The sequence below is a fragment of the Pteronotus mesoamericanus genome, unplaced genomic scaffold, assembly GCF_021234165.1.
Source record: "Pteronotus mesoamericanus isolate MK-2021 breed Mesoamerican mustached bat unplaced genomic scaffold, CSHL_Meso_final contig_2, whole genome shotgun sequence".
NCBI classification, from domain to species: domain Eukaryota; kingdom Metazoa; phylum Chordata; class Mammalia; order Chiroptera; family Mormoopidae; genus Pteronotus; species Pteronotus mesoamericanus.
In genome coordinates this window covers 18,078,505-18,102,087 of record NW_026555084.1, presented here as the reverse complement: position 1 = coordinate 18,102,087, position 23,583 = coordinate 18,078,505, and the positions used below count along the sequence as shown (strand labels likewise).

At 49.4% G+C, this 23,583-nt stretch overlaps 1 protein-coding gene across 1 annotated transcript; it reads left to right on the top strand.

The window, feature by feature from the left end:
- Positions 1 to 20,106: 20,106 nt before the first annotated feature.
- On the top strand, positions 20,107 to 21,437 carry POU4F3 (POU class 4 homeobox 3). Its single transcript, XM_054568235.1, has 2 exons — positions 20,107 to 20,226; positions 20,541 to 21,437. The coding sequence occupies exons 1-2, from the start codon at positions 20,107 to 20,109 to the stop codon at positions 21,435 to 21,437; spliced, it is 1,017 nt and encodes a 338-aa protein (XP_054424210.1).
- Positions 21,438 to 23,583: the final 2,146 nt, after the last annotated feature.

The following is a 23,583-nucleotide window of genomic DNA, read 5'->3' as shown; positions in this document are numbered from 1 at the left end:
GTAAACCAGCTCCCGCCTCCAACCCTGCCTTCCAGAAGCCTGGGGGCAACCATGTATTTAGAACAAGGCAAAGAGCACAGCGGAAGGAACGGGAGGGCATTACAAAATGTATAGCAAAGCTGTGACTTAGTCACACAGTTAGAAGAGAAAGTTATCCTTGTCCCAGTTACAGTGATTTTTGGAGAAAGCCTTCAAACCTCCATAAAAAAGTAAAGGCTTTTGCTTTATTTTTGGAATCAGCTATGTAATACATTTCATTTGTCTTAAAAAATATATACATATACACACATACATACATACCTACATATATATATATATGGAGAGAGAGAAGAAAGATCCATTATAGTAAGTCTGAAATTGTTCTATGCCTTTAAAAATTTTGCGCTATTGTGAATGTGTGTTCATTTAAATGTGCACATTCAAAGTACAAGGAACTTGTACTTCAGTGCCCTCACAGTTCCCAAAATGAAGATGGCACATAGTTGTACTTATTTATGGTGTTGTGTGGGGATTCTTTTCTAAAAAAAGATTTTATTTTTATTTATCCTTAGAGAGAAGGAAAGGGAAGGAGAAAGAGAAAGAGAGAAAAACATCAACGTGAGAGAGAAATACTGATCGCTTGCCTCTCAAACGCTCCCTGACTGGGACCAAACCCACAACCCAGGCACGTGCCCTGCCTGGAAATCAAACTGGTGACCCTTTGCTTTGCAGGACGACACCCAACCAACTGAGTCACAATGCAGGGCTATGTGTGGATTCTTAACCAGCCCCCCTTGCCTAATCCAGTTTAATAGAAGGAGACACTGCTGAGGACCATGCTTGTATAAAGATCGGGGATAAATCTGATGTTCCAGCTCCCAGTGAAATTAGTTAACCGCCTGCCATAACATTAGTGTTTGCAGTCTGAATCCTGCTAAAAACACTGCAAAGAATAAACAAGGAGACGAGATTCTCTCAGTTCAGAGAGGTGTCACCATGCACTAGGTTTCTCTGGGAAACCTAATTCTCTTACTCAGTAATAATATGGGGAAGCTTGAGTTTGTTATTTAAAGATCAGCTACGTGAGAATTTCTTCAACAATCCTAAAATATTACTTCATTTACATCTATAAGTGTGTGCGTTCAATGAACACTTCATATCTGATCATTTAGTCGCAAGGACAAGTGACTGAAAGTATCAGTGTTTAAGAATATTTTTCTTATTACTTATGTGATACATTATAATCACTCTAGGAAATTCAGAAAATACAGCTGAATAAAGGAATCATGTATAGTCCTCGCAATGGAATACTATGCAATCCTGAAAAAGGCTGAGCTGGAGATTTATATATTGATATGGAAAAATGGATATGGTAACCACCCCAGCAATTGTTAACAACTACCATTAATGAGGGCCTACGAGCTGACACTGAGAGCTGGGCACACATTAATTTATTTTTACCCTTTGAAACAATTCTATATTTAGATACCAAATATTATACTCTAAATGCAGATTAATTACTCTCTGAAACTTTCCTACCCAAGAGTAGGACTTTTGACCCCTAAACTTGACCTGAATGTGAGACTGAACAGCTGAGCTCCATCTGGTCCCACTGTCCCTGTAAACTGTGAGTCCCTATGATCACTTTGTGGGCAAAATGGATACTATTTAAGATGTGAAATTTCAACAGGATATTTTGAAATCGGTGAATATAAGGAGGCTGTCAATTCTACAAAATCTACCTGATGGTCTATGGCAGGATAGTTCCTTTGGTGGTCTAGACAGGCCCAAATATTTGCACTATATATAGACTTTAGCTAGTTCTTAAGAAGCATATGATGGGAACTTCTTAAAATTAATGTTATTTACCTGCTAGGATGTAAATGGTAAAAGGATGTGGTCTATCTACATTATGGACAAGGGCTCTGTAAAATGTGATATTAGAAAATGGAAATTTTACGAGTTCTGGGAACAGAAACAGGTAATGTGTATGAAATGGGAGAAAAATCTAATTTTTGCTGCATTGCTAGAAGTTAATCCGAACTACTTCTTTTAAAAAATTATGAGTAATAGAACTACAACACTTCTGAGTTAATTTTGCCCACTTTGGCTTCATCAAGTTACCTGTTCCTGAAAAATAACTGTTCTACTTCAGACAAGGGTTCTTGCCACTGGTGTGCATGGGGCTAAGTCCCAGAACTCCCAGCTGCTGAGGACTCAAGGCCGTTCACCCACCTCCTAGCCTGGGGCACGAGTTACTCTTGGTTAGGGGGTTATAGCCTCTCTCTCTGAGACTCCTAGGATGGGTGATAGTAGAGTATAGTCAATGAGACCTCAGCAGATTTTGCCATCAGATGGTCCTCACTGGCTTTGTGACCTTGGGTATTATTTGTCCTCTTAAGGTTTTGTTCAGCTCATCTCTACAATGAGAATGCCTCATGGACTGTTGGAAGGATTAAATGTAGAAATCTCAGGAAGGCCTTTGATCGAGTGCCTGACACAGCAGCAATAACTGCCTTCATCTCCATCATCATTATTGTCACCAGCATCACACAGAGGAGTAAGTAACCAAGAGAGTGTTGTCACAACGGGGAGACCGGACTCCTGCTGCTGAGAGAGGGAGGGGATACTAGGGCTACATCTGATCAAGAACTACCCCCTTATCTTGAATTGGTGACCAGTCTCCATAAAGCCCCGCTATGCCTGGGTTTTTGTGAGATTTCTGTTCCCCTCATTTTAAAGGAAATCTTTTATTACTCTTTTCCTGTTTTGAATGTTCCTTCAAAAAGCCCTACTTCACACAAGTGTGGACAGACCAAAAAAACAAAATTAATTCCATAAAAAAGAGCTGATTGGTTCTTCTTTCCCCTCGCATTAAAACCTACCCAATTCCTTGAGTACACTATTAACCTATGATATAATCGTAAGGATATGGTGATAAGTACTTTCTTATATTTTATTTCACTCAATTCTTTTTAGCAAACTCGGGAGGAAGATAAAGCCAGCATATATTATCATCCTGGTTCTGTAGCTAAGGGAACTGAGAGAGAGAAGCAACTACCTTGCCTACAATACAGTTTTTGATAGATGTAAAATCAGAATCTCTATGTACAAGGTTCTAGCCGATCGCTTTTCACTGTACCAGAGAAAGCAAATATGTGCTACCACTCCTTCTCTTGTAACAGACATCACCGATCAATCACAGGATCCTTCCCCACCACCTGACCTGCTCAGAATCATTCTTATCCCAGTGTTACAGACAGCCGTGACCAGTTAAGTAGAAGTGACACAGGGATGCAACGAGCTCATTGGCTGTTCCTGGCCAAGGCTATCCAGCTGTCACCATTGATCTCATCATCAAATTCACTTGGCAGATCAAAGCCAGAGCGAGGATGTTTTCCTTACAAATCTTATGCCAGGTCCTATTTCCCATGGGCATGTGGTAAACCTTGACTGGATGCTCCTCCAAGCCAGAATCCTGGTCATTTTCCTATCCCATAACCTGGAATGGAACCTGACACAGGGAGACATTGAGCCACGATTTGATGGATGGATGGATTTAGCAACTGAATAGGCCTGAAGCAGCGGGTCCAGGGTGGAAAAGAGCCTCCACTGCTGATGGCTGTGTAGACTTTCATTTTGGACGATGGCTTGACGCCTTTGTGTCCCTTAGGACTGGCCTGTCAATCTAGAGAGCACCGTCCACCTTCCAAACACTATTTATCTCCATTTATCAGAGGATATTATTAGACATCATGCTGCTGAGGTAGCAAATTGGTCAGGGCTTTTAGTTCTGGGTCCGTGATAAAGATTTGGGGAAATGTATTCTGCCAGGGGAGGGCAGGTACATGGTCTCTCTCTTACTCTGGCCTGATGACAACCGCTAGCACTCTGCTGAGTGATCAATAACTGGCTGCCAGTCCAGTTACTCCTCGCTGGCTATTTTAAGGACCGCCCCAGAGACCCACCATGGGCTCATGAGAAAATATTTGGAAGTAGGAAGCCCATTGTTCCTCCTCTGTGCCAGCTTTGACCTTGGTCACAGAGCCCAGCGATGCGTGGAAGTCCCGGAGTCCCTTCACAGGGGACCACTGGAAGCCATTAATGATGGAGCAGAGAATCAGCCAATCCCATGCACTTAGCCATCGATCAGGGTGCTGTCCCGCTGGTGCCTAGACTTTGGCATTGCTGTTGAGAATTTGAGATTTCAGCCGCTTCTGCCTTCCCTGGCTTGCTTTTCTTTTTACTTGCCTCTTCCCCCAATAAAGATAGAGAATTTGCAAAAAGTTTAGCCAGTCACCAGAGAGTCCGAGTTTATAAGAAGAGTTGGTTTTACTAGAACAGATTTTTTTAAAAAAGAAAGAAAAAAGGAACAGCATTTCTTTACTTCCTTTTTGTTTTATATACAGAGTTTCTGGGAAGAACTTACAGGACCGGGGAAAGTTTTTAATCTAATAAAATTTTTATGGGCTTGGAGTTTACCCTGCAGTATGTGAAAGAATTGGTACTGCATATGTGTTTCCATTTCCTGTATGCTCTTGGAGAACAGATGTGTTATAATCTCTTTAATGGTAATAATGACTAATAAAAAATACTTAGTATAGACTTCTGTTGACTTTATTTTTTAAAAAGTGAAATACTTCCAAAATAAGAAAAGATACAGAGAATAAAATTAGCCCATGTATCTATCTCCAGCTTAGAAATAAAACATGAATACAGTTCAGCCACCCCAGTGGTACCCTCTATTCCAATTGCCCCCCACCTCCCAGGGAACCGCAATACTTACTCTGGTGACATTGGTTCCATGCATGTGTCTATACTATATGTTTGCATCAATAGACAAAAATGATATTTTTATGCTTCAAAATATTATATAAACAGCATCAAATCCAATGTATCTTTCTGGGAATGGACCTCTTGCACTCATGAGTATATGACGTCTGTCTGGAAAAAGTCCAGCCATTGTTAATATAACGAGAATGGTTTGCACGACATTGATGTAACCTGGCAGCCAAGGAGAGTGGACTAGAATGTGCCTGCGTGAATAATGACAACTTCACTGTACTAGTCAGTGGGGGCAGTGGATGCTGTTGAGTGAGCATGTGCACTGTGTGGTCATCACATTCAAAATGACTGAGTGAGTAGAGCAATGACTCTGCATCAAATTTTGCATGAAGCTTAAACATTCCTCTGTGGAAACTATTTGGATGATTCAGAAGGACGCAGCTCTGGACAACTGGCGATGGGCAGCTTCATCACGACAATGCGCCCACTCACACATCACATCTCATGCAGAGTTTTTTGGTGAAACATCAAATCACCCAGGTAACTCAGCCCCTGTACAGCCCAGATTTGGTGCCCTGCAACTTCTGGCTCTTCCCAAAACTCAGATCACTTTTGAAAGGAAAGAGATTTCAGACCATTGATGAGATTCAGGAAAATACCAAGGGGTAGCTAATGCTGATTAGGAAAACTATATGAGGTCCCAAGGTGTCATTGGGACTGAAGGGGACTGAGGTGTCATTGTCCTATGTATGAGATGTTTCTTGTATTTTGTATCTTCCTCAATAAATGTCTCTACTTTTCATAGTCCATGGCTGGATACCTTCTGGACAAACTATCTGCCAAAAAATATGTGAGATTTTTTTTTCCCCCATTGGTACATGCAGTATAAGTTAATTCTCGACATCAAGCAATGGATTTTTCCAGGGTCAATTTGAGAGTCAGAGAGGGGAGGCTTCTTCAATCACTAGACCAGGTTAGACTCCCTGGGAAGGGCTCTCCTACCCTGCTCTTCTCTGTAACGTTTAATTACAATGCTTTTAATTATTTTTGTAATGGATAAATAGTGAATCATTATGTTTGTAGGTCATGTTTGTCTTCCCTGCTGGACGGTAAGCTCCCTGAGGGCAGGCATCATGTATGACTTGCTCACTGCTGTATCCACTACCCCTAGTTCAGGGCCTGGCGCAGAGCAGGTAGGCAAATAGAGCGCGCTTCACTGCCTGCAGGAGAGGAAACTCCTTCTCCTTGGAATCACATGCAATGTCGTTAGTGATCTGGTTTCCAATTAAGTTTCTGGCCCTGCTTCCTGGCCTCCTGCGCCCTGCCTTGTTGCACTAAAACACTTGCAGTCCCTGAAGTCTCGGGCCGCTTGCTTTTGCACATGCTGTTTCCTCCCACTGGCGTATCTCCCCACCTTGTTTGCCTGTCACACTATCTCTCCTCCCTCCAGACTCCCCTGACGGGGCACCTTCTCCGGGAAGCCATCGGCAACAATTTCAGGCAGAACACAGTGCTTCTCCTTTATGCTCCCACGGCACCATCAGATTTCTCTAGTACATTACTCATTAGATTATTGAAAAATATTTACTGTGCACCCTGGCCAGGTGGCTCAGTTGGTTGGAGTGTCATCCCATGCACCAAAAGGTTGCAAGTTCAATCCCCGGTTGGGGTGCATTCAGGAGCAAGCTGATCTATGTTTCTCTCACGTTGATATCTTTTTCTCCCCCCACCCTCTAAAATCACTAAACATATCCTCAGGTGAGGATTAAAAAAAAATTATTTACTGTGCTTCTACTATGAGCCAGGCCTTTCTCTGTGTTCTAGAGAGAGAGAGAATGAACAAGACATGGTTCCTGTTGTTTACATATAAGCCAACAGGATCTATACAGGAAGTAAATGGGGCGGTGGGATGGAGTTATTGGCATCTTCTTGAAGCAGGGTAGTGGAGGAAGGCCTGTCTGAGGAACTGGCATTTGAGCTGAGACCTAAAAAGATGTGACCCAATCAGTCACATGAAGGACTGTGGCAGTATTTTCCAGAATGTGTGTCCTCATGCCTTCTCCTCCACCCTGATGCCAGGAATTGCTTATAATTTTCTGCTTCCCTATTGCCAGCAAATGACCATCAAGGTATTTCCTGAATGAATGAATGAATGAGCCAAGTTATGTTGGCTCAGAATGAACCTCAGTTATCAAACTTGCAGCAGGCTCACCTCACATGAAATATTCACATCAACCCAAATCAGGTCCTACTCAGGGGCTAATAGCTGTGGGAAGAAAGGAATTCCATTGAACCCTGAGCCCAGGTGATACCCAAGTGCGGAGAGAAAGTGGTTCGCCTTGTTTTTGGAGTTCGCCTGCTTGTGTAACGCTACCCCCTGCAGACACTTAGCACCAGCCTGGAGTAGCCCGTTCCATTGTCACGAAGTTGTCATTAACATTTCCACAGCAGGAAAGATAATTATCCCCCACGGAATGGTTAGCATGTGCCAGACATGGTCTCCTTCTGCTCACATGGTCTCCTTCTGCTCACTGAGGCCTTACATCTTGTAAAGGTTAAGCCAGGGCTCACACCATAGTCAGTCTCATGCGAAGCCTGTGCTCTTAGCCCTGAATCCAGGGAGCAGCTTCCTCAGTGTGTCATCTGTGCAGTGAATGGCACAAGGCCCAGCGCTTAGAAGGGGTGCTTGGTTTAATGCTCTGCTAGTGCCACCTGGAAATTCTTGTAATTTTTGAACAAGGGGACCCACATTTTCATTTTGGACTGGCCCTTTGCAAATTATTGGGTTGGCCAAAAAGTCCTCATGGTTTTTTCTGTAAAATAAAAGACACATGTTTCATTTTCACCAATAACTTTATTGATTTGGATATTTTGAGTAGGTCAGCTCTCCCCTGCTATTGGCTTCTAGTGGGAAGAGGCCAGGGGGGCTGCTAAACATCTTCCAGTGCATAAGAGAGCCCCACAGCAAAGAGTTATTTGGCTAAAATGTCAATAATACCAAAAAACTTTGAAAACCGCCTTTGACACATTTGATCAGTCACAGCACCTTCTCCATACACTGTACAAATCTTTTTGTGTGTGTGTTTCAGTTATGTTTTTACCTTTCTTGAAATAATAAAGCATAATATGCTAAAAATGGTGTGTCTCTTTTTCCATCTTCAATATTTAAATGGCTGCACAAAAATTCACCAATTTTGATAAGTTTTTTTTTAAATACACACTGATGTGACACCTGTCACAATACACTCTAAAAAAATTGTTTCAAATGAAGTTAAAGACAACTAAGCACTACTAGAGCCATTATATGAAAAACCCTATACAAACTTTTTGGCCAACCCAATATGTAACGGATCCTGCCTACGTCACACGATGCCCCATAACAATACATTGGATATCGTGAGCATCCTATTTTTTGCTGTGTCCACTGAAGCCCAAAATACAAACTCCTTTCCTAGAGATCTGTATGTTCAAATCTGAAAATATTTTTCTGATTATAAAAATAATACCGACATGTACTGAAAGTGATAGTCAAGGAGGTTATTGTTTCATATATAGCAGAACCAGCTTTTATAAGGAGAAAGTTATGTCAAGTTTGTAAAATTCTGGGTCCTCTTTATACACACTTTATCCTATTTGTAAATTTCCCTGTCCTTAGAGTGGTTTTTAGGCTTACTCTCAGATGGATGCCTCAAGAGAAAAATCCAAGGATTTGTATCACCCAGGGGAATTTTTGTTAGACTTGTAGTTCACTTTTGCTCGATCATATACCAGATAATCATCTTTGATTTTTATTTAAAATATTTACTAATATGTGTTGTGAAATATTCATATTCCTTATGGTAACCACCCTTCCCCCCTCTTTTAGAAAAGGTTTAGCTTGTATCTTGTCCGTTTTTTCTGCTCTCTGTAAATCCAGACCCTCTGCCCTCAGCCCCCTTCCCTTTGCTGATGTTGAAACCAGCCCCAGTGGGGTTTACCACTTGATCTGTCCTGCTGGTGATCCCTGGGCCCTCTCCTGCCATGAAAGGACTCATATTGTGGAGGTTGCAGTGTTGTGGGCTGGTCAGGTAACTTCTGTTACTTAGCAACTTTCTCCTGCTTTGTTAAGTTGGGCTGTTCAATCTCCTTAATGAATAAGAGCATCAAGCCAGGTAATTGATGCCTGGACGTTTAGCTCATGAATAATTGACTGTCTGGGTAATCCTAGATACATTTCCTCGATCAGATTGTACAGTGGAACAGTCATGTCATAGCCAGTGTTGAGTTTTTTTGTTTTTTTGGTTTTTGTTTTTGTCTTCATCAGTTTTATGATGTCAGAAATCTGCTTTCTTGACCCAAAGGCTCAGGTGAACAATGGAAGCAGTGATCCTCCCAGAGCTGGAACATGCTTCCTCTTTCCTCCGCAGGAGCTCAGCATTTCCCCTGTAGTCTGGGGTTAGAAAGTTTCAGCTCTTCTTGTTTATCTTTTCGGGTATCTTTTCCCACATACATCGGGAAGGCAATGTGGTCTAAAGGGGAGGAGGGAGCTGGGAATTGGATTTCCTGAGCAATGCCAATCACTTACTTTGCAGCTCCAGGCCAACCTTAGCTTGTTTGACTTATTTATTCATTTATGCATTCATTCAGCACCCCTTTGGAACACCCACTGCGTTCTAGGCCCTGGAGATTTCACGAAAAGCAAGGTTGGCCTTGTCTGCTTTCATGGAGTTTATATTCTAGTGAAAGCACGTGAGTGATAACCACCTAAGCAAGGAAAGGAGCGAATAATTTTCAAATAGGGGTAAGTACTAGGTAGAAAAATTAGAATGTAGTAATGGGATAGAAAGTGACCAGTAGGGGGGTGGGGTAGATGGGAATAATTCTGATCGGGTGGTCAGGGAGGGTCAGTCAGGGACATCGTCTCTGATGAGCTGACATTTGAGCTAAGAACTGAAAGTCAAGAGCGAGCTAGCAGATGAGGAAATGAGGGGAGAAAACTCCAGAAAGGGGAACAGGAAGGCCAAGGTGCTGAAATGGGAACAGGCTTAGCACATTTGAGGGCCGTGGGACAAGATCAGAATGATGGGGAACGCTGTGCAAGGTGAGGCTGATGACCGCATTGGGTGCTCACCTTTGATATCTTCCAAGACCCGCCCGCCCCACACACAAACTGTGTGGCCTCCCCTTGGTCATGGGGGTCTGAATGAGGGAATATAGGTGGAGCTGAACGTCTCTCAAAATATATTCCAAATCAATAGTACAAGTGGTGTCACTCTTAGCATTCGAAAATCAGATGTCAAAACCCAGCTCAGGCTAATTCTTTCTTATTCCATACATATTTATTGAGCTCCAGGCAGTGATACTAAGTGTATGGAAGGGTCTAAAACCAAGTCCCTGCCCTCATCAAACTCACATTCTGTTAGCAAAATAGACAAACTAATAAGTAAAATACAACTGTAAGGTATATAAAATGATGAGTGTTATGGAGCTAAATAAAGCAGAAGACGGGAATAAGAATGGGGGTACAGGCGAGAGAGTTGACCTTTGTATGGTCCAGTCTGGGTAGGCTTCACTGACCCTGAGCTGACCCCCTGAAGGACGTGTCAAAGCGAGCCACGTGACCCTCAGGGGGAGGGGCATTCCAGCCAGAGAGAACAGCAAGAGTACCATGTTTTTTGTTTTTTGTTTTTTAAACCTCCCTGCCAACAGCCTACCTTCAGCCTAGGCTGTTGTCTTCTTTTATGAGACTTTTATCAAAATATCATGCTCCTGCTTAAAATTTTCCACTGCACTTAGAATAAAGCGTGAGTTTCTTACTAGGGCTTATAAGGTCCTATTGGATCCCTTCACCTGTCCGACCTCATCTCTCTTTCCTCTTGTTTCATTGGCTCCAGACACAGTAGCCTTGTTCCTGGTCTTTGATTCCCACCTTGGAGAACAGCAGTTACTACTCTCCCTGCCCAGGAACTCTTCCCAGAGGTTGCCCTGTGGCTGGTTCCTCATTTGGGTCTTAGCAACTCAGAGAAGGCTCCTCGGCTTCCCTGAAGCCCTCTGGCCGTTCCTTATCGCAGAGCCCCTAGCGGTTAACAAAGACTCACCAATCAGGAACACTTGCCACTGGTTCAGAAAGGATGCAGCGATTTCCTTCTGCACCGAAACTGGCCCATTTCCCTTTGGAGAAAAAGCTGATTTTAAATGTGAAATGAAATGGAACAGAGCACCCACCTACCGCATCTTGCGGCTTATAGCCTTTTACAATGTGACATGCATTTCCAGGTCTCCCTGTTTACCACCAGACCTGATTTTAAGTTTTAAAAGACTCTGTTGCAAATGCATGCACTACTCTCTACACTGTGCAGGAAGGAGGAGGCAAGAGCGGGAGAAATGGGTACACTGCCCTTCTCACAGGAAGCATACGACGTCTGAAAACACAGTGGAAGAACTTCCAGGATGTTTCTATTTCTAACCAACTAGAACTTGAATGATGACCCCAATGATTGGGCCAGACCCTCACGTCCTAGTTGTTATATTTAAAAAGTGTTTGATAAATATAATAACTATAGATAAATATACATGGGAAGAAATGGAATGGGATAGTGTTGTCTATAGCAGTTGGTTTGGTTTATAAAATGATGAATTTTAGTAAAGAGAAGGCACTGTCTGTAAAATTCTTCCGGACTAATGTATTAAAATATGTTAAAGGCAAGGCCAAATTTATGTCAGAACCTGAAATAGTCTTTTAGCTCAGTTCACCCAAATGGGTTGGGTCAGACAGAAGGCGTGGGTATTGGAAAACAAGGTCTCCGCCACCACCACCAACAGCACCAATATCACTCCCCTTCCAGCCCACTAGGGGTCCCATAAATTAGCCCACTAGGTCAAAAGTCAAAGTGTCTGGGTGCCCCAGGATGACAGCTTTATCAGTAGTGCTGTATTTGGGGCCATGGGACAAGTTTACACACACACACACACACACACACACACACACACACACAGAGTCTCACCCACACATTTACCCTCCAGCTCCAATTTAATGGTGGAGTAAATAGGGGACCATGTGAGCCTCTTTTAAACCCGCTTTTTGGTGGTACGTTATCAGAACATGGGAAATTAAAGAGCTTTAAAAAGGGAGCTGGGTAGTTTCTCCTCCGTAAGAAATGCATGCCTTAGGTCCCCCAAGGAGGGGAAGCAGTGGGTTTGGATGCGGAAGGCTCGCCTGTCCCAGATCCTGGCAGGAAGCCGCTCGGTGTGGCTGCCCTGCAAGGGGCCCAGTGGAGGAAGAGGGCCAGGGCCGCGGCCACCGCCTCGTGTGCCCCAGCCTGCCGCCCTCAGCTGCGGGGTAAGCGCGCCCTCTCCCCGTTTCCAAAGCGTCACCCCCAGTGAGTCGTCACGGTTATTTCCAGTTTGGTGGACTTTTTCCTTTTCAAATGCCGGAGACCCATCAATTATTTAGGGCTGGGTGACGATCTCAGGCAGCGCCCCCCCTGTAGGTCTGTATGGCCTTCCGAAGGGAGACCATCTGGCCTTCCTTACCTCGTTCATCCCTGGGCCTCCCTCCCTGCCTGAAAGGTGTGGCGGCCACGGAGAGAGCCAAAACCATCAATATTTCACAGCTTTAATTAAAGTAAGCCGAGAGCCGCTGGCCTCTCAGCTGGTTCCTTTTCCAAAACAAGCGCCCGGCATGGGCACCGTCAGCAGGGGCGCAGAGGAAGAAAGGGGAATTTGGCTAAACTGGGGTGGCGGAGTGAGGGAGCCCAGGGCTGCCCTGGTGAGAACCTCTCCGAGCTCCAAACCGGCCGGAGCCGAGCGGTAAATCCCCCGCCGTTGGCTGCCGGCAGGAGAGAGCGAAGGGGACACCGCCCCTGGAGCCCTCTGTGGACCTCCCCTGAAAGAGGCTAGAAGCTGGGCAGCCGGGAACCGCGGCCGGGCTTCTCGGGCGCACCCACTAGTCTGTTATCAGTTCCATCCTGCGTCCCAGCAAACGCTTCGCAAACCACCGGGCCTGGGCGGAGTGGGGGCTGGGGAGGGCGGGGCCCCGCGCGGGTCTCTCTAGTGGTGCCGCCCCTTCCCGAACGGGCCCTGCGTGCCCCGGCCCGCGCCGCCATCCAGCCCTGCGGGCAGGAGAGCCGGTAGCCCTGCGATTTACACATCTATTAATTACCTCCAGCATGGAAGCACTGCCTATAAATACAGTGGCACTTTAGATAAAACTTTCATGCAGCTATTTAGATCCTTTAAAATATAAATGATTTCCTCTAAATTTTTTATCATAAATCAGGGCATGGAGCTAGGCGACAAGACGCCGATTTCCCCCCTGATGGGAGCAGAGCCTTCACTAGTTTTCCCTCTTCCTTTTTCTTTTCTACCTTTCTTTTCTTCGTGTTTTTTTGTTTTGTTTTGTTTTGTTTTGTTTTTCCAGAGGCTGGTTAAGGGCCCTATTTCTCTTTGCTGCTCCAGAGCTTAAGGGGGAAGTGAACAGGTGTCGGGGAGCTTCAGCCCCTCTTCCCGGGGCCTGCCTGGGGTGCGTATGCGTTGCGGGGGGGGGGGGGGGGGGGGGGGGAGCCTGTGGTCTCCAGTATCAGATCGGAATTCAAATCTTATCCCTGCCAGTCATTCCTGTGTGGCCTCAAGGAGCACACTTAACTTCTCTGAGCCTTAGTGCTCCCACCTGTGAAACAGAAGGGGAACTATTTGTAGTATCAGCCTCATAGGTAGGGCAGTGGTGCCGATGCACAGAGCCAGGCAGAGTAAGAGCTCAGGAAACAGTGAGCTGTGCACTGGTGGACAAATTACCTCAGCTCTCTGAGCCTCAGTTTCCTTCTCTGTCTGTAAAGAAAAGATGGAGGGATAATGGTCCCTTCTAGGGAGTCATTGTGAAGCCTGAATAAGACAACACAGACTCTCAGCCTCTTGAAGCAGGAACCATGAAGCCCTGGTGCATTCTTGTATCCTCAGACCTAGCATGTGCCTGGCCTGGAGGAAGGGCTCAGCAAGCAGGAAGCAGCAGAGTCCCCTGCGGAAGCCACCAGAACTTGGTTTCCATTTATGGTGATGGATTTGGCCCCTACCCTTTTCCCAACATTTGCACTTAGAACCTTGACATATCCACACTGAAAGGGCCTGTGGAGCCTGTCTACGTTGTAGTGATGAGAAAGCTGAGGCCCACAGTCCCTGAGTGACTTGTCCAGGGTCACACAGCAGGTTAGCTACGTGTCCATGTTGGATTCCACTCCTCCTGTGCTCTGCCCACTACCCCTTGCTGCCTCTTTCCAACCAAGCTGGCTGGGTAAGAGAAATAGCCTAATCCTTTGGCCATGGAAGAAATGACAACCAACCAGGCCACATGGGGGTTGACTTTATCACTATGAACGGGAGCAGAAGGCGGCAAAATCAGTCCTCATATTCCAGAAATAGGACCATGCATTAACTGAGTCCAGATTACTGAGGATAAGCAAAGAGCTGGCCATGCTATGGATGAAGCAGGTATTCTAAAGCCTAGAGCTCAGAGATGAAGACACGGGGTGGGGGGAACTAACGGAGGGTGGAGTGGGGAGGATGAGAGAGCCCAGCACTGACTGGGAGGTTATTGCGACGTCTCCTGGACGGTGGCACCTCGAATCCAATCTGTTGACCACAATTCTCCATGAAGCAGTAGACTAAACCCAGAACATTTGCGGTCTTTCTCTTCCACTCTGGACCACTGCAAGCCAAATCCCGCACTGTCACCAGAAGTAGACCTCGCATCTTATTACTGTGCTGGTTAAACACTACACTATGGTGGCTCCGCGCCCCACGCCCACCCCACCCCAGGCCTGCCCTTTGACTGTCACTTCTCACATTCAGTTGCTCACCATGCTCCCACCTCTCTGGTCTCCCTGCTCTGCTCTGACCGCCCCACGCGCGCTCCCTCCCCGGGGCTTGCGCGCTATCGCTCCCCTGTCTTCCATGTTCTCCTTCAGACCTGGACTCCGCCAAGGTCACTCCTTCCTTTTCTGCCCACACCTTCTCTGTTCCGTCCGTCCCCCTGGCTTATTTCCTCTGTATCAGCTGTCCCTACTGGACGGTATCTCTGTCTTTAGGGCCCCCTGTTTGCTGAAGCATCAGTTGGGGTGGGTGCATTGTGGGGAGTGGAGGTGGTTGGGGGTAAGTGGGAGTAAGGGGATGTCTGCCTTGTTTGCAACTGAATGCCTGCCTCCTAACATTCTGGCTGTCACATAAGAGGCGCTCAATAAACGTGTTCAATGAATAGGCATGATGGAGAAAAAGCTCTAGGGGATTCCCTTGCCTTGGTCCCCTCATTTTCCAGGTCAGGAAACAGGGGCTATGAGGGGTCAGGGGCCTGCGTGGAGCCCTATTGCCTGAGTGACTGTGTTCGGTCCTGGGTGGGGAAACCTCGGGGGAAGGGGGGCTCCTGGCGCGTGCCATCCCCCATGCATGTTCGGCCTCCTCCGGCCCCTGAGTCCCTCTGGGCATCTCGGATCCTCTGGGTCCTCGCAGACAATGCAAAGCAAGCGGCCGACAGGCGAGTCCGGCAGCAGCTGCGCAGGCGGCTGGTACATGTGAGAAGTTTGTGAAAGGAGACGAGAGAAAGGGAGAGGAAGGCGAGGCTGGCGGCTGCGAACACCTGGCCCGGCAGCCCCGCCAGCTGCCTCCCCGCGATGGCATCTTGAGTTCGGCCGTCCTATCATCCTATCAGGCCCATCTCCCATTCCACCCCCCTTCCCCTCCCCAACTCTCCGAGGTGGAGCTTGGCCAGGGGTAGAGGTGGGAGGGGGTAGTTGCTGGCTTCTCCAAGTGGCCTCCCCGGAAGCATGCCTGGAGCAAGGCCAGCCTCTGAGCCCCTGAAAGCGGGGCCTTCTGGGAGAGAAGTGAACCCCAGGTCACCCCACTTCCTTAGCCCCTGAGCTTGGGGGGCCTTGGAATTGATGTTAGCCCAGGGTGTGAATTAAGATAAACCTGGGTTCCTGTCCTCACTCTGCCACACTTAATTGCGTGGCCTGAGGCGGTTCAGTCTCTCTGTGCCTCAGTTTTCTCATCTGTAAAATGGAGATAATATCAACCTCACAGGCTTGAGGTAGGGATTCAGTGGACAATACTTCTAACGCACACAGCCCAGAGCCTCGTTCTCGGGAACCACTCCCTAAATGGCTCTTCTTATTGTCACTACGCCATAGATCAGAATCCCCGGGGAGGATATTATTCATGCATGCATTCATTCAACACAAATTATTGGATTAAGCTCCTACATGATGCCTCACCTGTAGACATGGCATTAGAGACACAGGGGCTGATAAAACTCATCCTCAAAGAAGTCCCAGGGGCCTTTGAGGAGCAGAGACCATAAAACAGCACATTCTTACTAAGGGATAAGAGAGACTGATGCAAAAACTCAAAGAAGGAAAACTGTCTCTTTGAGTCCAAATCACCTGCATGCTCATCATGGATGTCTATTAAAAATCACCTTTGTCCTTGCGGTCAGAATCTCTGTGGCCCTGTGATGCTGTATTTGAGGAGGCTGCGGATGATTCCCACCTTCAATAAAGGTGGGATCCACTGCCCCTGGGAACTGCCTCCACCCTCTGCGCCAGCACCCCTACAGGGCTAAGTCCTTCCGGAGGACACAGTGCTTTCTGTCCTGATTTCGACTTACATGGGGCAACTTTATATCCCCGCTAGACTGCGGGCCCCTGAAACAGTATGCGCCGCACCTACAGAACTGACCACAAGACCCAGAGGTCCGTGGTCTTCAGATATTCTGAAATGATTGTAGAATGAAAAAAATGTCCCCGTAGTGCCACTTGCATACGTGCTCATGTGGTGCTCACTTGGTCCTGCAGACAGACTTCGCTTGGCCTCTACGGTGTGTGAGTGTCTCTGTGTTGTAACTGTAGTTTAATTAGGATTAAATCCCTTCATTTAAGGAGAGGGCGGGGCACATGCTCTCCAGTTTACCACAATCCCAATCGTCTGTTTTACACACCCAGCTAATTTAATTTTACTAGTTTGCCCCAAACAGAATTTAACCTTGCAAATCCTGTAAAGTGTGGAGAATGCTACCGACGGTGTTCTAGGGCTTTCCTTTCCGTTGCTGTCTGCATGGTGTTTTTCTCCTTTCTTCTCCAGCCCGCTATCTCCCGGGCCTTCTCACAAAGACTGGTCCCTAAGGATGGGTGTCATCTTACTTCTGGCTGCCCAGAGCGGCTAGGAGTCCTTCTTAAAAGGAAGAATGGGGAAAACCCAGGGAACACAGGTTGCCAGATGCAAGCCTGGGCTGTGATTTGTGATCCTAATGCCTTGGGATGCTGGAGTGGAGGCTGGTGAGCCGAAGGTCAGCACTGGAGGCCTAAGGGGGCTGGTTGGTTTTGCTCTGTGTCTGACCCCTGCCTGACCTCAACCCTGGCTGGCCTCTCTCAGGCCCCTGAGGGGACAAAGCAGGGAAGGATGGATATGGATGGGCCTTCCCCTCTTTCTGGAGGTTCAGCTTCACAAACAACTAAGGTATTACAAAGTGAGTGTGGGTCTCAGGGCACCCTGGCCAGGCTAGTTACGGATTCTTCTCCCTGGAGGATGCAGTATCCTCAGCTTCCCGTCCCCTTTTCTCTTTTGACTTGAGGTGGAAAACAAGAGTGAGGGGTCCTTATCACTGGTGAGTGATAAAATAGCACTGCATGCAGCTTCCGGGGAGTTGAGCATCCCTGGAAAGAAGCTCTGATTTGCTCAAAAGGTGTTTCACTTAAATTAACCAGAATGATAGTCTTTTGCTAAGGCTGAAGCACTGAGCAACCGTCTAGTGCAGCCCTCGCCTTGTGGGATAGGCGTCGTGTTAGAAGGCCATCCAGAACCCCGCCGACCTGAGGCCCGTGATTCTGGTGCACGGTCCGTATTTCAAGCATCCCACCAGCCTGGCTCTACGTCTGGTGCATGAACTGACATCCCTCCGCTGTGGTGCAGTTTCCAGTCAATTTCCCTGTTGGGGGGGGGGCGGCTTTAGACTGGTGACTCTGTGGGAGTGGGGAAGGAGTCTGACCCACAGCTGTGTCCCAGCCTCCCGCATGGGGTCTGACACCAAGCTGGTGCTAAATGAATGGTGGAGACCAAGGATCCCGTTGGCACATGCAGACCAGCCGTTTTCCAGGGAGATGACCCAGGCCGGTCCCACCCTCAAGTGCATTCTCTTTAAATTGAAGGAGGAAGAAGAGAGGAACAGCTATCCCATGATTTCAGTGTGCCAGGCACTGCGCCAACTGCTTATCTCGGGGTATATTCTTCACAACCATCAGTGGAGGAAAAACTATTATCTCCACTTAACAGATGAGGAAACTGTAGTACAGAGACGTTGAGGTGGCTCATGGCCTCTCAGCCAGCAAGACCCAGAGGTGGCTTTTTAATCCGAGGGCAGGGCCTGTGCCCCAAAGCACCAGGTTGAGAGGAGGTTTACTGAGCAATGAGGATCCATGCTCAATGCTTTCCTTTCTAGTTTAGCGCAAAACGTTTTCACTGGAACCCAAGAAAGCAAGCACTAGTGCAAGTGCCATTGTAGAGCCCAGGTAACCGAGACTCAGAGAGGTTCAGTGAAGGGGCCTTGCTTGACCTCCCGCGCCTAGGCTGGGCTATTTTATGTAGTTGCCGGGCAAAACGGCCCTCCCTCGCCCACCCGCAAGGGCTCGGACCTGAGAAGGATTAGCGAGGCTCGAGGACCGGAAGCCCCCGGGATTTAGGCAGGGCTTCCTCTTAGGCCCAGGGGTGGTCCCTCCAACACCCCGCCCCCCACCATACAGCACCCGGGAAACCCGGCCCGCACCTGCGGCGCGCGAGGCTCCGCTCCAGGTTGGGCAGGTCTTTGAAACCCGGAGGCCTCTTTCGGGGTGGAGGCGACGTGGGTTCAGCTGGGCGCTCAGGGCTCCTCTGCGAACCCGGTTTCGCTCTCTTCGGAGGGCGGCGCGGCCACAGTCCCAGGATTCCCCATCCATTATTCACGATGTTTACTAGCGCAGGGAAAGGAGAGGAGAGGAGGAAAGAAGAGGGGATGAGAGCAGAGCGGGGCGGAGCGGGGCAGCCCGAACTCCGGAGCAATTCGGTCCCGAAACTTCAGGGAGGAGGACAAAGTAGCTAAGTGGTTAAGAGCGTCGGGACGCTGGCGCCCGGCGCACAGTAGGCCACCGGCGCATATTCGTGGAACAGATAACGAAACGAGCGAGGGAATGAACTGTCAGTCCCTTAACCCCTCTGGCCCTTGTTTTCCTGTTTTGTAAAACGGAATGACAGTACCTGCTCCATAGGGCGTGGGGACACCACGAGCCATCTCTCTAAGTTGCCCAGCACGTATGAGGAGCTCAAGCACGGTAGCCATTGTCACGGGGCATGGGGTCTGTAGGCGCTGGCGGCCCAGCAGCGGGGCCCCGGCTGACTCCCGAGGTCGCCGGGCAGTCCTGAACACATGGTTCTGAAAAGTCCTTAGCAAGCTCCCTTAGGCCGACGGGTGAGGAGGGGGAGGGGGCCCCGTCGTCTTAAGCAAAAGCAGGAAAGGTAAGCGTGGGGAGGAAGCCACAGGCCTCCCGCGCTGGGCAGGCAGTTACTTGCCCCACCTCCATCAGGCCGGGCAGTTGAGGGGTGGGGGTCACCTGGGGCTCATTATGGCAGCCCCTCACTCTTCCCGGAGCCCGTCTGGGTGATTGGAGGCGCCTCTTCGCTGCGCCGCGGGGCCGGACTCTAGTGGACGGCTCGGGCGTGGGGCCAGGAGCGCCCTGGAAATGGGCAGTTTGGCGGCAGCCGGTCCGACAAGGAGCGTGCGCGGGTGTGCGTGTGTGTGTGTGTCTGTGTCCGTGTGTGTGTGTGTCCGTGTGTGAGTGATGGGGAGCTGGAGTAGGGTCAGCTTCTGGGCCCCGCTCAAGCCGGGGCTGCCCTTCGATCTGGGCAGTGCGAGTTGGGACAGGGCGGAGAGGTTTGGGACTTTGTTGGCGGGGGGAGTCCACGAAGAGGAAGAAAGAATCCGGAAGGTCGGCAGGGCTGGAGCCTGGCGGGGCGGGGCAGACCGGGAGAGGCCCGGCCGGCCGGGGTATAAATGCCGTGGCGGGGGCGCCGCGGCCGGCGGGCGCAGGAGGCGCGCTGAGAGCGGCTGCTGGCCTGGCCTCCCGGGCGGCCCCTGCGAGTCCCGGCGGGCGCGGGAGCACGCCTGCGCGCGCCCGGGCCCTTCCTGGCAGGCTGCTTGTAAGATGAGTGAAGAAGCAGGTGGGGGAGAGGGGAGGCTGCGAGTGAGAGGGCGAGGGGAGCGCGGGCGCTGAGCGGCGCTCACTTGGAGCGCGGCGAGCGAGCGAGACGAGCCTGATCCATGTCCCTCGCTGCCTCCCTGCCAGACGCGCGAAGATGATGACCATGAACACCAAGCAGCCTTTCGGCATGCACCCGGTGCTGCAAGAACCCAAATTCTCCAGCCTGCACTCCGGCTCCGAGGCCATGCGCCGAGTCTGTCTCCCAGCCCCGCAGGTACGTAGTGGAGCATAATTAGCGCTCTAAGGCACATTTTTTGACAGGCACTTGCTTCATGTTTTTTTCATGTCTCCCAGAACAATCGCCGCTGTCTGAACCCCTCTCCTGTCTCCCCTGCGCTCTCTCCCGGCGCCCTCTCTCTCTCATTCATGTCTCTGATCCGCACGTCTGTTCCAGCAGAGCCTCTGTCTCCGTATTAATTTTTATGACCTGGGCTTTGAGGAGAGGCATCTCGGTTGCTTGAAAATGTGTTTTAATCCGGAGTTGACAGTATTCCCCACTGACCGTGCTGTGCGCCTTCTCGCTTGCAGCTGCAGGGTAATATATTTGGAAGCTTTGATGAGAGCCTGCTGGCACGCGCCGAAGCTCTGGCGGCAGTGGACATCGTCTCCCACGGCAAGAACCATCCGTTCAAGCCCGACGCCACTTACCATACCATGAGTAGCGTGCCCTGCACGTCCACTTCGTCCACCGTGCCCATCTCCCACCCGGCTGCGCTTACCTCGCACCCGCACCACGCGGTGCACCAGGGCCTCGAGGGCGACCTGCTAGAGCATATCTCGCCCACGCTGAGCGTCAGCGGCCTGGGCGCCCCCGAGCACTCGGTGATGCCTGCGCAGATCCATCCGCATCACCTGGGCGCCATGGGCCACCTGCACCAGGCCATGGGCATGAGTCACCCTCACGCCGTGGCGCCTCACAGCGCTATGCCCGCATGCCTCAGCGATGTGGAGTCGGACCCACGAGAGCTGGAGGCCTTCGCGGAGCGCTTCAAGCAGCGGCGCATCAAGCTGGGGGTGACTCAGGCGGACGTGGGCGCGGCTCTAGCCAACCTCAAGATCCCAGGCGTGGGCTCCCTCAGCCAGAGCACCATCTGCAGGTTCGAGTCTCTCACTCTTTCGCACAACAACATGATCGCGCTCAAGCCAGTGCTCCAGGCCTGGCTGGAGGAAGCCGAGGCCGCCTACCGAGAGAAAAACAGCAAGCCGGAGCTCTTCAATGGTAGTGAGCGAAAGCGCAAACGCACGTCCATCGCGGCGCCCGAGAAGCGCTCGCTCGAGGCCTACTTCGCCATTCAGCCGCGGCCCTCATCCGAGAAGATCGCGGCCATTGCGGAGAAACTGGACCTTAAAAAGAACGTGGTGAGAGTCTGGTTCTGCAACCAGAGACAGAAACAGAAACGAATGAAGTACTCGGCTGTCCACTGACTGCGGCGGGGCGCAGCGTCCGGGGCCGGGAAAGCTGAGTGCACCTCCTGGGGGGACGGTTATGGGGGACTCCAAGACGTTTTCTGGCAGGTCAGGCTCTCTTCCCCGAAGCCACAGGCTTCCCCCTTTCTCCCTCCTGGTTGTCTCCCGGCCTTCTCTTTCTCTTTTTCCCGTTCTATTTCCACTAGGCAGGCGCTGGAGCTAAGGAAAAAGTCACGAAGGGTAGGCCTGGCGGGACTTTTGCTGTCCGTGGTGCTGAAAATCTCCCTGGCGCGCTGGACTGCGCGACCTCAGGGCAGGAGCCCAAAGGAAGGGGATAGTGAACTGGCCCCGCCACACGACCGCGGTGAAGGGGCCACTTTGCTAAGCACGCTTCGGCAAGGGATGGAAGGTGGGAGGGAAGTGACAAGTAATAATGCAAAGTCTAACTGGGGAACAAACAGGTACTGGAGATTTATTTACGATATATAAAATCATGTATGTTTCCAAAGGATAGCCTTATACTACTCCCTTCCCCGCCGAAATTTTACCCATCGCATTCTTTGGTTTGCTGTAGATTCTCTAAGGTAGCATGGATTAAGTTCAGGGAACGTGTGCGGGGAGTTGCGGGCTCTAAGACGTTGGACTCCAGAAAAGGGCCCACAGGCTGGGATCGCCTGGCTGTTCGCAGGCCGCAGCGGACACCTGCCGCGGCCTATCCTCTGCTATCTGCTGGCATTGAAGTGGTAATTACTGCCTGCTGGAGGGCGAGGGATTGACAGTGTCCGGACGGACTGAGAACTCCCGGACCCCGGTTCGCTGCTCCAGCCAGACTCCCACCGCGCTGCAGAGGCGGCTTCTCGAAAGTAATCATAACTTCTCCGAATCATATGCAAGTCCTTCCAACACGTCTAACCTCGTCGCTCTTTTATTGTTATTGTTAGCACCGTTGTTTCCTGTTATTTATTTAACCGTCGCTTCTTTCCATCCCCCTTATATGGTGCCTCTGGGCGGAGGCTCACTTATAGTTTTTGGGTGGAAAGAGGGGCCAGACCGCTGGCCTGGATCCTTCTCACCTCATTCCCATAGCCCCATCACATTTTATTTTTTGTTGCTTCATGTAATTTGCGTGTTTTTGTGTGATCTTTAGTTTCTTTCTCCGAGTAGATGCAAATAAATATTATGTTTTCTTCTCTCTTTACCCTTTCAATTAACTTCTAAAATAAATCCTTTATTTTTCAACCTGAATCACAGTGCTTCTCTTTCTCGGAGACTAAGGAGTCCCCATCTGGGAAAGGACTTAAAAGTGAGAGCTCAAAGGGGCTGGACGGTCACTTTGTAGCAGGCCAGCTTCCCTCCATCTCCTCTCCTTTCTCCTCTTCTTTGGTAGCCTCACCCTCTCACCCCGACCTCCTCCAGGGAGATCCAACTGCTGGGCCCCAGACCTCAGTGTTTCAAGTCACTTCCCTCCATGCGTCCCTGAGCAGGCGAATCTATCAGCCTCTGTTTACTCAACTTGACTCAAGTCACAAACTTAGAAGCCCGACTGCTGTATGAACCCCCAATGCCTCCACTCACTGGCTGGGTGGCCCTAAAGCCAGTTTCTTAACTTCTCTGAGCCTCCATTGTTTGTCTGCTGGTTGAAGATGCTAATATTGCGGGGACTAAGTAAGACTGTTTATTTAAGGCATCTGGTAGTGGTCTGGTGCTTAATAGGAAACATTATTTTAACACATTCAAACAGCTACATAGGAAATGAGGTGATGGATGCAAAGAGGGAGGAAAGTGTCCCTCCCCCCGGCCCCCAGGACAGAGTCCATTGGGCCCCCTTGGTGGTCTCTTTAGAAATTCGTTTGGAATTTTCACCCAAGAGGTTACTCGCTATGGTCTACCTCAGCTTCTGCTTGGGGCGCCAAATGAGATGTCTGCTGCAAAGATCCTAGTAGTGCCCTGCACGTAGTAGGTGCTCAGCAGACGCTAGTTGCCTTGTCTCTCCCACTTCCTCTAAAAGGGGAGGAAACCTTTTTATTTGTGAGCCGCAGAAACACCTTCTTGATTTAAAAATTAATGCTCCAAGTCAAGGAGTCGTCTGCACATTTCCCCACTGTAACTTCAAAGAACTCTGGACCATCAGCCGTTCAGTCCAAAATTCAGAGCAGAGCGGGCC

Bases quoted from the DNA above. Each gene is read 5' to 3' on its own strand.
- POU4F3 (XM_054568235.1), top strand. From the start codon at position 20,107: ATGATGACCATGAACACCAAGCAGCCTTTCGGCATGCACCCGGTGCTG. The intron at 20,227-20,540 runs GTACGTAGTGGA...TCTCGCTTGCAG, and splicing joins TCTGTCTCCCAGCCCCGCAG to CTGCAGGGTAATATATTTGG.